General features: G+C 41.0%; 1 protein-coding gene across 5 annotated transcripts in view; it reads right to left on the reverse strand.

Annotated features, from left to right (window-relative positions):
- Positions 1 to 16,111, reverse strand: part of NFIA (nuclear factor I A) — a 562,687-nt gene that overhangs the window by 64,625 nt on the left and 481,951 nt on the right. For all 5 annotated transcript variants that reach the window (XM_032427631.1, XM_032427635.1, XM_032427651.1 and 2 more), the window contains exon 7: positions 14,475 to 14,603. In XM_032427631.1, coding sequence (XP_032283522.1) covers positions 14,475 to 14,603 — 129 coding nt within the window. The remainder of the gene's footprint in view (positions 1 to 14,474; positions 14,604 to 16,111) is intronic.

The raw sequence follows: 16,111 nt of genomic DNA on the forward strand, positions 1-16,111 counted from the left end.
CGTGGCCATGTTCCAGTAACATTTTATTTTCAAAAACAGGCAGAGGGCTGGATTTGACTTGTGGGCCATAGTTCACGGGCCCCTGGCATGGACCCACATAATTCCTGTCCACCCTCCAGACACCTGCCATGCTGTGCTTGTGAGTTGAGCCCCTGACGATCCCTGCCCCTTCTGCCTCTTCCCTACCAAACCCTGTCCTTGTCCTGGTCCATCTTTCTGCTGAAGACTCACCTCTTTGAAGCTTTCAAAGCAATCTGCTTGCCTTCTCTATTTCCACTAACTATCCATTGTCGCTCTTTTTCTCTTTGATGGGAGTTTGTGCCTTTGGACTACCTTCACCCACTCCTGCTCCCACCCCCCACTATGGCTCTTTGATTGTCCCTCTTCACCATTATCTAACCTGCTTTCGTCTGTGCTGGTTTCCCACACCTGTGTGTGTACAATTTCAAGTTAAACATAGGAATCCAAAAAAAGTAGAGGTATAATATGAGGACTGTGGGCTTTAGAGTCTGATAGGTATAGATTTAAATTCTAAGTCTTTCACTTACCAGCTATACTTTAAGTTTCCGAGCTTCTCTATGACTCGGTTTTGCCATCTGTACAGTGGGGCTAATAATACCTCAAGACTGTTGTTAGGATCCAATGAGACAAGTATATAAGACACAAGGTGTAGTTCCTGACCATGTGGGTAAGTGATCCATAAATAGCTTCTTTTATTGGTAATACTATCATAAGTAAGGATGGGGATGTGGATGGGAGATGAATAAATTGAAATCTGTTCCTATTTGCTAAGACTTGTTTGGATTACAGAATACACAAGGGGAAAGGAATATTAAGTAAGAGTAAGAGGGACCTGCTGCTTATCTGTCACTTGGACAAATGAATACATAAATATTGATGGAAGAGCAGGTACCGTCAGTATGGACATGACAAGAGGGTCTTGAAAAAAAAATCCCTTAACAACAAAATGCAAAACAAAGCAACCATAGCAACAACTCTGATCTAATGGTCATAGATACAATGACCTATAAAGACTGTTTTTGACCAAATATACTTTGAACCTGTACCTTTGCTTAAATCTCAAACTCTGACAAAGTAGAAACTTAGAAGTAGGGGGCTGTCTCCCTCTAGACTCTATTCTTCACTTAGATCTACAGTCCTTGAGTGTCCACACTGACCTCCCCCTTTACCATGTAGACCTCTGCTACCCAGGCACGCTTCCAACCTAATCAGAATCTGAGCACGTCTTCTCCTGCCCCACCCCTGCAAACCCAGATACGATGGAAATTTCTATCATTCCCTTGAAAGGCCCACCATGTCAGTTTTTGGGAGTTGCTTATTGGAGATCTAATACATGTTATTGCTAGAAAAAAAAAAAGTTTTTAGGGGCTCCTGGGTGGCTCGGTCATTAAGTGTCTGCCTTCGGCTCAGGTCATGATCCCAAGGTCCTGAGATCGAGCCCCGCGTCGGGCTCCCGGCTCGGCGGGAAGCCTGCTTCTCCCTCTCCCACTCCCCCTGCTTGTGTTCCCTCTCTCGCTGTCTCTGTCAAATAAATAAATAAAATCTTTAAATAAAAAATTTAAATTTAAAAAAAGTTTTTAAAGAAGATCTGGAGTAAAGGAAAATTTCCTAATTATTATTATTTTTTTAAAATTTCTAACTTGATTAAGGGACTTTTAGTTTTGTTTCTGCCACTACTTTGCTTATAAATACGGGTGACTTCTTTCTCTTCTAGATCTCTCCTCTGCAAAATGTACTCAATCACTGATGCTCACCTAGCTTTGCATTCCAGTGGAACTCTGTCTCTGGGATTACAGTTATAAATACTCAGTACAATTGATCCATAGTAATAACACTGAAATCTAAAATATCTGAAACTAGGGAGCATGTGCCCTTTAAAATAAATTATTTTTAAAATGTTTCTGAGATATTAAGTTATAGAGTATTTCTGGACACAGTCTCTATGACATCCCGGCTTTGGGAAGGCTGTAATTTTTAGAGGTTTAAAATCCCCAAGTGTGCTTTTTCAAGCTCTGTGAGATGGAGCTCCTGCCCTCGGATCCTGACAGGACCTCCTCTCTGAATACACCACATTTGCACACTACTTGCTTAGGCCGTCATGATGGCTAATGTGAAATATGTTCAAATGCCACACAACAGCAATGATTATTGGAAATATGAAGAGGGACTGTTTCACAAGCAGAGTGGACAAGAATCCCATTCCATGAAGGGAACTTGAGCTTCTATGTTATCTGCAAGCAATGAATGCTAAGAAATAAGAGATGAAGAATAAGAAATATGGCAAAACACTTGAGAAAAAAGCAACCCCACAGACTGGGTGATCACAGAGGTGAAAAGAAATAGGCAGGGAGTCCTCTCGCAACCTGTTGGGATTGTACTGGAATTACAAACTGCAGTCCTGCAAAAGAGAGTTTCCAAAGTAAAGTCCGTGGAGATGCTCCAGCCTCTCAGAGGATTACTGGTAGTTTGTGTTTGCTGACATGAAAAGAAAAAAAGGCAAAAAAACAAGCAAATAAACGACAATAAAACCCATGATAAACATAAAAGTGCGGGCTGATTGGCAGCATTTCCCCCACCAAATCGTCAGGTTTACGGTGTGGTTTAAGCCCCTATTTCTGAGAGACAGGATTACTAAAGTGGAGGTTACTTTCAAAGCATCCTCCTGAATTCCAAGTTCCTGAATACACCTCATAGGATCGAAGGATTTATTCCTACTGTGGTAGATTTCACACAAGGGGAGGAAGTATGAGAAGAATCAGTCCAGTGTCTGAAGTCAGGGGTCCAAGCTTTTATCCCAGGTTGGGTATCAGATAGCTCTGTGGGTCAGCCTCCTGGCTTCCTCTACTGCAAAATGGAAATCATATGTCATGTTTGGGTTTTAGAGCTCAACTCCTCTGTGTTTGAAATCATCACTCCCTATCCTAATCCACGCAAAGTCACTTAACATTTCTGAGCCCACATTTCCTTATCTATAAATTGGATAAAATAGCATACAAAAAAAAGATTTTTCTCAGGATTAGAATTAATTCTAGTTACATAGCAGGGCTCGCTCATTTAAAAAGTATGTGTTGAGAATCAACTATGTGCTAGACAGTATATTAGACAGTGGGTTATTTACTATTCTTAGAATTATTTTCTTTAGAATAAAGATACGTGAAAAATAATCTGGATCATATAATGTAATGTGGCAACGTGAGATAACTGGGAATCAAAAGTTGAACTGTTTTCATGGACCTGGAAGCTCACAGCATGGGCTAGTAGTCACTTTCTAGTACCTGAATTTACCTGTGCTCTGCAAGTCCTCACCACAAGAATAAGTCACTTCAGCTAGGGAGAAAGCTGAGCGCATTGCTCCAAGCTCAGGACAGCTTTGTTCTTATCTCCTGCAGGGGACAGTTAGGAGTTCTGTCTGTCCAGCAGTTCCTTACCATTCCCTCTGGAAACAGAGCTCTCATGGTTTTTGGGGGTACCTATCCTTCCCTCAGCCCCAGCCTACATAGTGAGAGTGGTCTCAACCCCACCCACTGGTTCTGCAGGTAGGTATGCAACCCAGGCCACACCAGTGAGAAACCCCCTTATCTCTTAAACATAAGGATTATTCCAAAAGTGACCCAAGCAAAGGACCCAAACCAGGACAATTAGAGCGATAAGCATCCAGGAGTAGAACCTTGCCCAGATCTACTGTGAAAAAGCTATTCTCTTTCTCCCTTGGGATTGTTACATTGGTGGGAATTAAACCTGGAGCTGCCCACATCATTAATGCCGCAGTCTGAGGAGATTCAGCCTCAGAATGAAGTTTACACAGAAGACAGAAGAGCTGAGGGAAAGAACAAGACATACAAATTTCTGAAGGTATCACCTGAGCATCTGGATCCAGCTCTGCCTGAAGCCATCCACCCCTAGACATTTTACTTACAAGCACCAATCCATGATTTTCTTTTGGAGGAGTAGAGGGGATGGTGAAGGAATTTGGTTGGGTTTCTTTTACTTTTAAAAATATTTCACTTGAAAGGATCTATATGAACATATCTTCAAAGCATTCATTACCAGGTATGCAACAATTCCACAACTTTTATTATAGTGTTCAGGAACTGGAGGATTTGGAAAGATCTGGAGATATCCCTCAGGGATGCCAAGGTTTTCTAAATTCATATCGCATGCCAATGGAAGGGACCCACACAAACTGACATGCATAAATCCAACCCCTCACAAATACTTTAAATACCTGTGCTGGATTATCCCTTTCTTGAGATCGCCTCTCACTAATCTCATCATAGTGATAATAATTTGTTTCCTATCTACCTGTTTGGCTAGATGTGGGGCCAGAACTCATCTGGTTTGTTCATTAGGGCCTAGCATGCTCAGTAATTACCCGCTGAATTGATTCTTATAAACAACAGACTCTTGTTAACCAAAGAGGTGCTTATCTTAACTTTAGCAAGAGCCATGCCTGAATGAAGACAGACCCAAGAGAAGTCTCTACCATGGCTAAAGGGCTGCCTAGCATGGGAGGGAGCTATTTACTTGCCCCACTGGGCAGATTCCCCTGTTTTCCCAAACAGACAAGAGCAGTGGGATGGGGTAACCAGGTTGCCTCACTTCCCTGAGACCACATGTCCTCCTCTGAGCATCCGTGGCTCCTCCCAGAGAGGAGAAACACACACTCCTCCCAGACCCACAGGAGCAGGTAGGAAGAGTAGGCTGGGGATGAGGATGGAAGAATGAAGGAAATGAGAACTCTCTCCAGAGAATCACGTGCAAAGAAAGCAAATGCAGGTATGAGGATAAAAGGAGCCGTCACAGAGATAGGGAACATTTAGTCACCGTACTTACGACAGTTCCCAGCCCTTTCCATATGTCATTTCACTCCCTCTGCCTCCTCAGGCTTTAACGTTTGGTACAGGTGGGAAAACAAAGGCAGGTAGAAGATAAGTGAGCCGCACAAGCGTTCGCGGATCCCAAGTGGCCAGCCAGGACCCGAATTCTATGCTGGCTGACCCCACAGCCCGCGCACTTTGCATTGTGCTCCACGGGTCCCCTCTGAATTCTTTCTCGGAGGTCAAATGGTTTATTTCCCTTCAGAAGTTTTTGTTCACAGGTCCCTTATTATTGTATTGGAACCTGGCAACTCTGATGTTGCTCACGTGTGTTTTGCACATCAGAAAAAGGAAGTGTTTGACCGGGGGTGGGGGAGCGACCGCCATTTCATATGAAGAAATGGCACATGACAACTGGAAATTTACTCTGGAAATATACATTTTAAACAACATTCTCTACGTGTGATTAAGTACACTCATTTTAACAATACAAAGGAGGCGGCATGAAATGGGTGACTCTCTGGGATACTGCGACCACATTAATAGGGCCGTCCGTTCCCATTTCAAATATTAGTGCTCACCACCCCCCCCCCCCCCCCCCCCCCGCCTACATGGATGATAAGCTGATACTACATAAACATTGTTAAAGCCACAGTTCTATGCTACAGTAATTCACTTAACTTTAACATGATTTATGGTTCTGTCAATAGGGGAGGCTGAAAACCCTGCACTGAAGCTTCAATGTGAGCCTCATATTTAAAACAGCAATTGTGTGTGTGTGTATGTGACAGAGGAAAACATTCCACATAAAGAGGAGATACAAGTCCAATACTGACTTTTTTATTCCACTCCGAAAAGAGGAAAATAAAGAATGAGTTCAAACATGGAATCCACATGATATTAAGCTAGACCAAGAAGAAAGAACTGCTAGGGATTTATCTGATTATGTGATTTATAGTAGAAGCCATACTGGGAAGTCTTATCAATGAGAGGATTTTAAAGAAACCTTGCTCAAAACCCTGCCTTCACCATGTGTGCCTATGTGGGTCTATGGTGGGGGAGCAGGGGAAGGAAGAGAGGGAGGGAGAGACAGAGAGATGGAGAGAAAGGGGCCAGGAATTCCAAGGGAGAGCAGCTTCTTTTGTCAAGATGAGTTTAAATCTAGGCACACGTGGTTAAGCACCCTATTTTTCTCTCTGGCACTCACCCTGGGGGCATTTTGCCTCTTTAGGAGATTAAGGAGCCAACTGGTCTTACTGCACTAACCTGTCCTCCTTGGGACCACATATTAGCACGATTCCCCTACAGAAGAGCTCTCTTTAGAAGTTTGCTGTGGGGATGACAAATTAACCCAGCAGGGTGCCCCACACATCTATCTCAGTACAAATTATTAGTGTAATAGAGCTTTTAGTTATGCATTTATCTAGTAATTATTGAATGGTTACACAAAACCAAGCTGAGCAGCCATGGCCTTTTATGAGGTTCACTCGGTGGGTGGCCTTACAGTTAATTTAGGATAGTTTTCCACTAAGCAGTTCACTTGCAGACAAATTAGCTAAACAGCCTTCTCCTTTAAATATTTTCCATGTCATAGTGAAACTCTTTACAATACAATAAAGGTACAGTTTTAATTACACGCTTCCTGACTTTTGTTTAGTTGTAGTTTTAAAACATTTGCTGGCACTGTTTTTTCCTTTGGCTGGGCAGTAATAGCTGGTTATAAGTATCTGGCTAATGAATTTAATAATTTCCTGAACTGGGACTTAAAGGGTCTTTGCTAAAAAGCTGCCTTTCCTCTTGGCCATCCAGATCCTTCAAATCCCATCGGCAGTGTTTCCCACTGTGCTGGACACCAGCATTTGAGCTAACCTTGACCAACGTTCATAAGCCCTACTTACTTGTCTTTCGATGCTCCTCAAAGGTGGTACTTGTTAGGTCTCTGATGCCTGCATTTGAAAATCAATTCTGGCAATTCTTATTGTAGAATGACAACGTAATGTTTTCTCAAATGACATACTCCAATAATAAATAAACACCTTGTGTCTGTTGGCAGATTATTTCAGCACCTTGTTAGCAACAGGTACTTAATTGCTTCTCATTTCCCTGAGATGATTCAATTGCACTAAACCAGGAGAGACAAATTAGATTCAGCTCCTTTGAAAGGAGCGCCAGCAGGTTCTACAACTAAGTTAAAAGCTTTCCTAAGAGGCAAAGAAGTTTGCAGATATGATACGAGAAAGCTGAACACACCTATCACTTAGATCAAGGGGGCCTATGCCAAGGGAGAGGTGCCATGGTTATGGTGGTGATTAAAGGGAGTACTTCTTCTTGCAGGCCCTTAATTTTGACAAAAAAATTTGTAATACAGCAAATATTCTACAAAAAGGGGATCATCTCAAGCTCAGTATTTTTCTTAATGCCTAGCAAAGTAGAAGCTCTTCATTAAGGCAAAGCAAATATGTATTGAGCATTTATTCACCATGCAATGCATCTCCCTAAATCCTACCGAATACATGCACTTGAATATTGTATTATTATTACAAATGGGGGATGGAAATGACTCCCTGTTATTCCCAAACTTTCTGTGTGTCTTCAATCAAATCCACGCAGTCATTCATTTATTCAACAAATATCTGTTGAGTGCTTTCCTTATGCCAGGCACGAGGCTGAGGAGCACAGATAGGAAGAATAAAGCCTTGGTTCCTGCTCTAAGGGGCCCTGTCATCCAGTGATAACTGCTGCCTTCGTATTTTACCTCTCCTTCCTTCCTCCTCTATTATTGTCTATGAATCCACACTCCTCCAACCTTTCCTGGTGACCTCCACTTCCTGGAAGGTGATCTTAATTCTCATAATTCTCTGCAGTATGTTTTTCTTGGCCAAACCAGGAAATATTGTTAACTGCAGACCCTTAGATGTTTCATCACTAAGAGCAGGATCCCTGCTTGAATCACAAGGATCATGGACTTAGAGAGGTTTATAGAGCATATAAACTTCTGACTACCTCTCCAAACAGAAACTGGCATGACTCTTTGAAAGCCACACAATAAATCTTTGGCTTATATGGCTATTGTTTCAGCATATCTTATGTATATTTTTAGTACCGGGGCAGGCAATTTTACTTCTAAACTCCCTTCATGTATATATGTTTTCTGACTCATAAAGAAGTGGGTGGTTTAGCTTCATGCTCACATCGTGTGGGTCTTTAATTCCTCAGTACTTAGTTATTGAAAAGCACAACTTGTCGCTGTCACTTTGTTTTGCATGCTTACAATCAGAAGGCACTCTGCAGGAGAAGAGGGGTTAAGTCTTAGGCTTGTCTGGACTCTTCGCAATGTCAATATACCACGGTAGTTCTCTATCAGGATGCCCTTGTCCCTGACAACACCCTGAGCTTCCCCTATCACAGTAATAGAACTGCTGGCTTTCTTGTCCCGTCATCCACCAGGAGGTAAGCACTCTGAGGCCAGAGTCCTAGCTTCTCTCGTTCACTCTATTCGGCAACAAGTAGAGTGCCTTGTACCCGCTGTAGTGCTTGATAAATATTGGTGGAAAAAAACGAACAGATCCCCAGACAGTCAGGGGAGTGTGCAAGTCAATTTTAATATCAAAAAAGTCACACTGACCTCAAAAATTGTGTTTTGAAGTGCCTTGCATCTAACAGAAACCCCGCATTACCAGTAGCAAGGATTCACGGGCTAATAAAAAAAAAAGGTCAAGTGATTTGTTTATGGCTGTTATTAAAAAACTCAGTGTGATAACATGGGTTATGTCATGCTTATCAAAAGATCTAAATGGCTATGTTATGTCTTAAGACTAATAAAAAATGTGAAAACAAATTAATTGTTTCAATAAATACAGTTTATTTCTCCCAGTGGGGAGAAAAAGGTAGAACCAAGTGACATAGGGGAAGAGGTACTGAATCGGAGACTTGATTTCTGTTTGTGGCTGAGATCTCTCATCTGCAGGAGTAACGCGGAATACATTACTAACTGCTCACTGGCATATTCCCCTCCTACTTACCCACTTATAAAGCCCTAATTTTATACAGAGTGGCAATGTGTTCAGCTAAAAAAAATAATCTAGACTTCCTAGCCTCTCTTGCAGCTAGAGGTCATCATGTGGCATAGTTCGGACCATGCTGCATAACATTCTACAAAAGGTGGCAGAATGAGCCGGCCTTGCTTTCTGCTTGGAATGCAGATGTGAGGCAGGTATGCAGTGGCCACATTGTGACCAGGAGGTCACAGTATGAGGATGAACACAACCCATTAAAGCAAGGCTAAGAGATAAAAATCTCAATCCTTGGATTATCACAGTCCTGAATTACATACTTGTTTTTATAGGAGAAACATAAGACCTGTTTAGTCAGATCTTCTGTTGCTTGCAATCAAACACATTCTTAGCTGATACAGGAAATGGATGAGACCAGATTTCCAGAGCACTGTTCTCAAATTCTGTGGTTCTAGACGAGGCTCAGTAAGTGCTTACTTGCTAATTATTTTCAACCTCTGCCTTGCAATGTGTACCGTGTGGGCGCCTCCCCATTTCTAAAACCCTAAAGCACAAGAGTTGCTTTACTTAGTGTAAAGCATTAAATTAAGTGAAATGCTTAAATTAAGTATAATTCATTATCTTGTTTTTGAAAATAGCAAAGATTTTAGGTAGACATCTAAATTTCAAGAAGATGAACTTTCAAGAGACTCTAAAATATCACTGATTGCTCCAAATAATTCCAATAAAAGGAGTTAGACCCTTTAAATTATCAAACTTATAACTCTTAAAAAAGCAAAGGGAAGAACAAAGATTTTTTTCAATTATCGTGAATAAAATAAACTGTCGTGATTAAATACTTTCTTAGGTTGAAATTAAGTGCTGATAAAAGAAGTCTTTGAAAGCCCAATCTTTCAGCTTAAAGTGCATAGTAATTGTAATAATGTATAATGACATACAAATGCTTTTATGGAAACTGAATGTCTTCTCCACTCCCCAGGATATTCCAAAAGGCTTTCACTCCTTTATCTAATTTTAACTACATAGGTGGCCAAGGATGGTCCCCATGGTACAGATGGCCAAACTGAGGCCACGGGGTTAAGTGACTTATCAAAACCACAAAGAAAGCCAATATCAGAGGGGGATTTGTTTTAAGAAGCCACATGTCTCTACCTTCACGATGTACACAGAGAAGAGATCAGAATAGCAGAAACTAAGAAAAACCGTAACTTTTATATGAAAGTTTTACTCATATAATCTTATAAAAGCTTTCTTTAGCGGGAAGGCCATCGTTCTTCCCCATCTTGGACAATTCCTTACAAAGAAGTCCTGCCTAAACTATTATACATTTATCACTCTTTAGTTCTTCTGAAGCAATATGATCTTATCAGTGTCAGGGAGGGGATGAATGCTTTCTGTGTACATTGATGTACAATGTGAGTACTTTTTATTTATTCAACCAATATTTGAGCATAAAATTCAGTGCACGAGACACAATGAAGATAACGAAAAGTCTAAGTTATAGATCCTCCCTTTCAAAGGTTCCATTCTAGGAGAGCGACAAGACAGGTACATTAACTAGCAAAGCAAGGTGCTGGGCGCGAAAGGCTATGGGACTTTAAGGAGCGTGAGGTGATGGCAGCCTGCGTGGAGCTAGGGGGTCTTTGTGTAGAAAATCGTATTTGAGCTGGTCTTGGAATAGGCAAAATGTTGATAGGTGAAAGTAGTAGGGACAGCATGAAATTTTCAAAGCCTGGGTAAAAATGGGTGATTTACTTGTTTGCATGATTTGAGTACATACTCTATTTCCAGGCACTGTGCAAACAACTGTAAATACATGATTTCAGTTCCTCCTTAGATAATACGATTCTCTTGAGGTAAAGATTATGATCTCCAATTTATAGATGAGGAACCTATAACTCAGAGAAGTAAAGCAATGTACGAGGTCCACACAGCTGGTAACAGTGGTGGAGACAGGGTTCCAACACTGGTCTGTTTGACCCCTGAGCTTTTATGCTTACCCAGTGTGAAATGCTGCCTCCCTTCAAGGCCCCCCCTTTTTTTTTTTTTTGCATTTGCTTTGCAATTTCAAAGAGAGGTTTCCTTTGTAACAAGTGTCCACCATATTTCCAAATATGGCTTATGTTTGTAGTAAAAAATAGGGCCATTGTTTTTTAGCGAGGTGACCTTGCTCTGCTCTACAGCAAAGTGTTAAAATATCACCTCTGGCCTGGGCACTGAGATATATTACAGAGTTATTGCTTACGAACTGGTGTTTGTCTGGTCAAGGTATTCCCATGAGAAATTTTAAGAAAAATTTTTTAATTTTATTTTATTATGTTATGTTAATCACCATACATTACATCATTAGTTTTTGATGTAGTGTTCCATGATTCATTGTTTGCGTGTAACACCCAGTGCTCCATGCAGAACGTGCCCTCTTTAATACCCATCACCAGGCTAACCCATCCCCCCACCCCCCTCCCCTCTAGAACCCTCCGTTTGTTTCTCAGAGTCCATAGTCTATCATGGTTTGTCTCCCCCTCCGACTTCCCCCCTTCCCCGCCTTCATTTTTCCCTTCCTACTATCTTCTTTTTTTTTTTTAACATATAATGTATTATTTGTTTCAGAGGTACAGGTCTGTGATTCAACAATCTTACACAATTCACAGCACTCACCATAGCACATACTCTCCCCAAAGGAGGCAGCAGAAGCCTTGCAATCGGGGTACTATGGAGAGGTGAATATACCATGTGATTCTGAGCAACGGTGTAGTAAACAGCTTCCCCTGTCCCTGTGCCCCAGGACCCTGATAAAGGACACACCTTTCTCTTCTTCCAGGCCCTGTAAAGTTCGACTGTCTGTCTGGATTCTCTAATGATTTACTGATTTGGGTTATGGCAACTCTTTACAATAAAAGGAACATGGAGGTTGAAGTCTCCTTTAGGTACACATCACATTTACTCCACACTGGCTCATTCAGTCAGACTCTTTCTCCTTCACTTTGGCCTCATCTTCCTAAGACATCAACACTTAATCCTGTGATTTCATTCCAACCATTAGCTTTCCATCTTTGTCACAGAAGAATAAAGGGCAATATGGCGCCTGCAGCAAATATTTCTGAGATAGCAAGAGGCTCAACACCAACCTTAAAAAGTATCTTAGCCCCAAAGTGTCTCGTGTTAGCCCATCTCCACTATGATTCTTGCCACAAAGATGCCAACAAAGAGTTTCATCTAAATTACTCCAATTCCCCTTACCAGACCACTAAGAGGGGGGCAGGGTGCAATAAGAATGGGTACCTGAGTAGATTTTCCAGAAAGGAGAACCGAGGATGCTGGGAACCATCTTGAATTCTGGTGAAAACAAAGAATCTTTGGTATTCCATAATTCTTAAACTAGGCATCTTTCTCTTTTCCTCATAAACATTTTTTTCATGGTATGAATAGGAGATCAAAGCTCATTGTTCTGAAGGCTAGGGAGGTCCAGTCTGGTTCAACCCAGTGTGGGTCATTTTAGCAAGTGTGTTTAAGCATCTAGCATGAAGAAGCTCCCAATGTTGGCCCTCAAGGGTAAATGCTAGAATTGTTATTATAATGTGTAGAACTATGGTTTTAAGACAGGACTCATAGAAGGCACTCAATATTTATTGAATAAATGATAATATATGCACACTGCTTTATGCTCCTCAAAGAGTCTCTACAAATATTTTTTTTTATCATGTCTCTATGTAAGAATAGGAGGCTGGGAGGAAAAGTTCATTCAACAATAGTACTGTCTCATTTTATTGATGAGGACATTAAAAAAAATCCACAAGATAAGTGGAAAGGCAAAGAGGCAGCTCACCCAGCTATCCTGATTGCTAGCATCCTGTTCTTCCCAATCCTGATTATGTGGCTCCACTGTGAATCTTCCTTCTGCTTGGAACGGCCTCTATTCATGTAAGCGACTTCTTAAGATTTGACCTCAGTGCTATCTAAACTTTGAAGTCTCTTTATTTGATAAAAAGTGGTAATAGCACATTCCACATCATCTTCTGAATGCTTATTTTCTTGCATCTCTCTTCTGCCCTACACTGTATGCTTGATGAGGACAGGAACCACTCAATTCCCAGCGACAGGCACTCAGTAAATTGTCATTTAATGAATGAATGAAACTCCATCGTCCCCTCCTCTGAGTTCCCGCAGAAATTTCTACTTTTAACATCCATTTAGCATTTAAAACGTTAACCTGACCATAGAAAGACGAGAAACATCACATGCCTTATCTCCTCGAGACTGAAAATCTTCTGACTAAAAGGACTTCATATCTTTTATTTTCCACCACAGTTCAGATGCTTAATGAATGCTGACTCTGAGGATAATATCATAATGCTACCCCACTGAAAGAGACTCATTCTGGGACTGTATGATCCAATTTGGATGCAAGGTTTTCAAGTTAGAAAAAAATACATAACTTGCCTTTCTGATTATAACACACACACACACACACACACACACACACACATGCGCGCACGCACACCGCACAAGTGAAATAATAAGGGATCTTGAGAAAATTCTGTCAATGATCACAAGATGTTTAAAAGATGGAGCAAGTAAGTTTTCATAATTGTGGATATAGTAATCGCTTCACAAAATAGTCCGAATACTTACTTTCTTCAGTGTAATTTCTGCATGTGTGCATTGGATGGCCCTCTCAACTGCCATTTTTCCCTGAGATGCTCACAGAGTATTCATAAAGGGATTCAGATTTTTGGGTCTAACACTGAGATTAATGCAAGAAATATCAGTTTCCCCAGGCATATGTCAAAGTAGACAAGAGACCATAACTTTCTAGGATGTTTTATAATACCAGCTGGTAGATCACAGACCTACCTAAGCGACAATCTGATGGAAGAAAGTGAACGTGGTTACAATTACTCATACTCCTACTGTGGGAGTTTCATAAACAAACTAATAAATATTTTCATCTTGCAATAAGATCAAGTTAAGTGATTTGCTGACATTCTCTTGAGGTTTAAAGCTTGTCTTTAATGTGAAATACAAATCATATTTCTTGTGGACACATTTTAATAATAAACTTAAAAGCACACGAGACAAAAAATAATGAAAACATTGCAATGAAAACCAGACAAACTATCTACCACTTCAAAAGGAGTGAGTGAAGACTGCTCGTCAACACCGTGATGCAAACAACCTCAATGCAAAATGCCACATATTGAAATCAGGTTTCAAGGAAAGGGAATCAGCAGGGATGAGAGAATGCAAAACAGCTCTTCCTTGAAAACAGGTAACTAACTACAGGAAAATATACTCACCTGACACACACACACACACACACACACACACACACACACACACACACTCCTCTTGTCCAACTTGTAGGACAGATTTGATTTGGGTTCAGTTCAAATTATCTCCCACCTCTTTGCAACATCCCACTGGGAATGAGAGGTTTGGTTCCTTTTCTGGCCTGAGGTAAGGATCAAGGGTTTGATGCCAAAGCTGTCCCCAAGGATGAGAAACTGGAGCACTCACTGCTTTTAGGAGCATTCTGGGAGAGGCCTCCATGTCTCTCCTTTTGTTATGCTGCTCCCAAGGCCATGATCTAAGCACAAGCAAGAGTGCCTGTTGAGCGGCTCACCTCTGGGTCCTGTGATGACAGGTCGGTGGTGCTGGGTGAATGCAGTTCCCAGGGAGGAGGTCTGCGAAGGGGAGGGGCTGCTGAAACCAGACTTCTCCGACTTCTTCAGGGTGGTTGGAGATGGCATTCCTGGCAAGAAGGATGGAGTGATAAGCACACTTTAATTCAGGGCACGACGCTTGTACAGCCTAAAAGATAAACCTGAAAGAATTAAAAAAGAAACCCACCTGTGAGCGCAAAATTTGTTTTGAATCGCTTTGAATTTGTCACAGGCAACCAACAGGGAGCAAAATGGTCCCTGGGTAAGTCCAACTAGAACTGACTTCAACTTATTCTACTCAATCATAGTCCCTTTTGGCATGAGTGATCTTGTCTAATTATGGAGGGCCCCTGCCCAGTATTTCCTGCAAGTTGTATGTGCCTGCAGCCCCCGGGAGCCTTCAGAAAGGAGGCTCTCGAAGGCACATGAAGACCTCATCTGCAACCACTTCATCTTGCCAGGTACCTTACTGAAGCACCAAAGCACTTTCTCCACATTTTAAATAATTTAGCTATTTTAACATTAAAAAAAGACCCTCAACAATGACAACTCAGTTGCTCATCCAATGAATTACTTATAATAGAAAAAAAAAAGAAAAGATCAAAGTAAAAAAAAAAAATCCTTAAATGCCCAACACTTGAAACTGGTTAAATAAATAGGATAGAACCCATGCAAATAGTACTGTCAGAGAATAAGGACATTCCACTGATGACATGGAATAAAGACAGGGAGAGCGATTATAAAATAGGATGTTGTGCTAGGATGCCACTTAAAAATATCGGTCTCTGTACAGAGAAAGAACTGGAAGAAAATGCACATAAACTGTAACGGTGGTTCTGTGTGTTGGATTTGGGTGGTTTTCATTGCCTCTTTTTGCTTACTTGTTTTTCCTGTGATAAACGTATATTACTTTTATGTTAAGAAAATACAATAAAAACTTGTTTTTTAAAAATAGTATTTTTACCATAGTTTCTGAGGTTTTCATAACATTTCCAGCATAGAAAATGCTTTGGGAAGAAAATAATGGGAAAATCGTCCCTTGTAATTATACTGCGTTTGTAACGTTCTCGGCAGCCACGCTGGCACAGAACTGGAGCCATCTATCAGTCTGGAAGGGTGCCAATTAAAACAATGAAAACTTGGATATAAAAATAAAGGAAATGACTCCTTGTCTCCACATCACAGGACAAATTTGGGCTCTCTTAAATTTGCAGCACAAAACTGGTCTGTATGCACGTCAAAAGAATCAAATCTCCTTTACTTACATACGTCTGCATGTGTTGTATTCTATGACCAGAGAATTATTGGGGTGAGCCGGAAAACTAAGTAATGAAAATAATAATGATATGAGCATGTACCTGTTAGTGAGCAGTTACTAACTCCTATGCACCGTGCCAAGCACTTTATAGGTATAGATCTGTCCCCAAACTTAGTTTGGCCTGTATCTAAATATGTCCTTGTTATTTATGTTCACAGATTTCCTTCATGAGGTTCTACAACACAGGCTTTGAGTGTGACTACAGATTCTATAAGGATAGTGTGTTTTGCCCCTTCTATTTTCAGGATATCCAACAAAGGGTCTAGAACACAGCAAGTG

This window comes from Phoca vitulina, unplaced genomic scaffold (assembly GCF_004348235.1).
Source record: "Phoca vitulina isolate PV1807 unplaced genomic scaffold, GSC_HSeal_1.0 scaffold2, whole genome shotgun sequence".
NCBI lineage: Eukaryota > Metazoa > Chordata > Mammalia > Carnivora > Phocidae > Phoca > Phoca vitulina.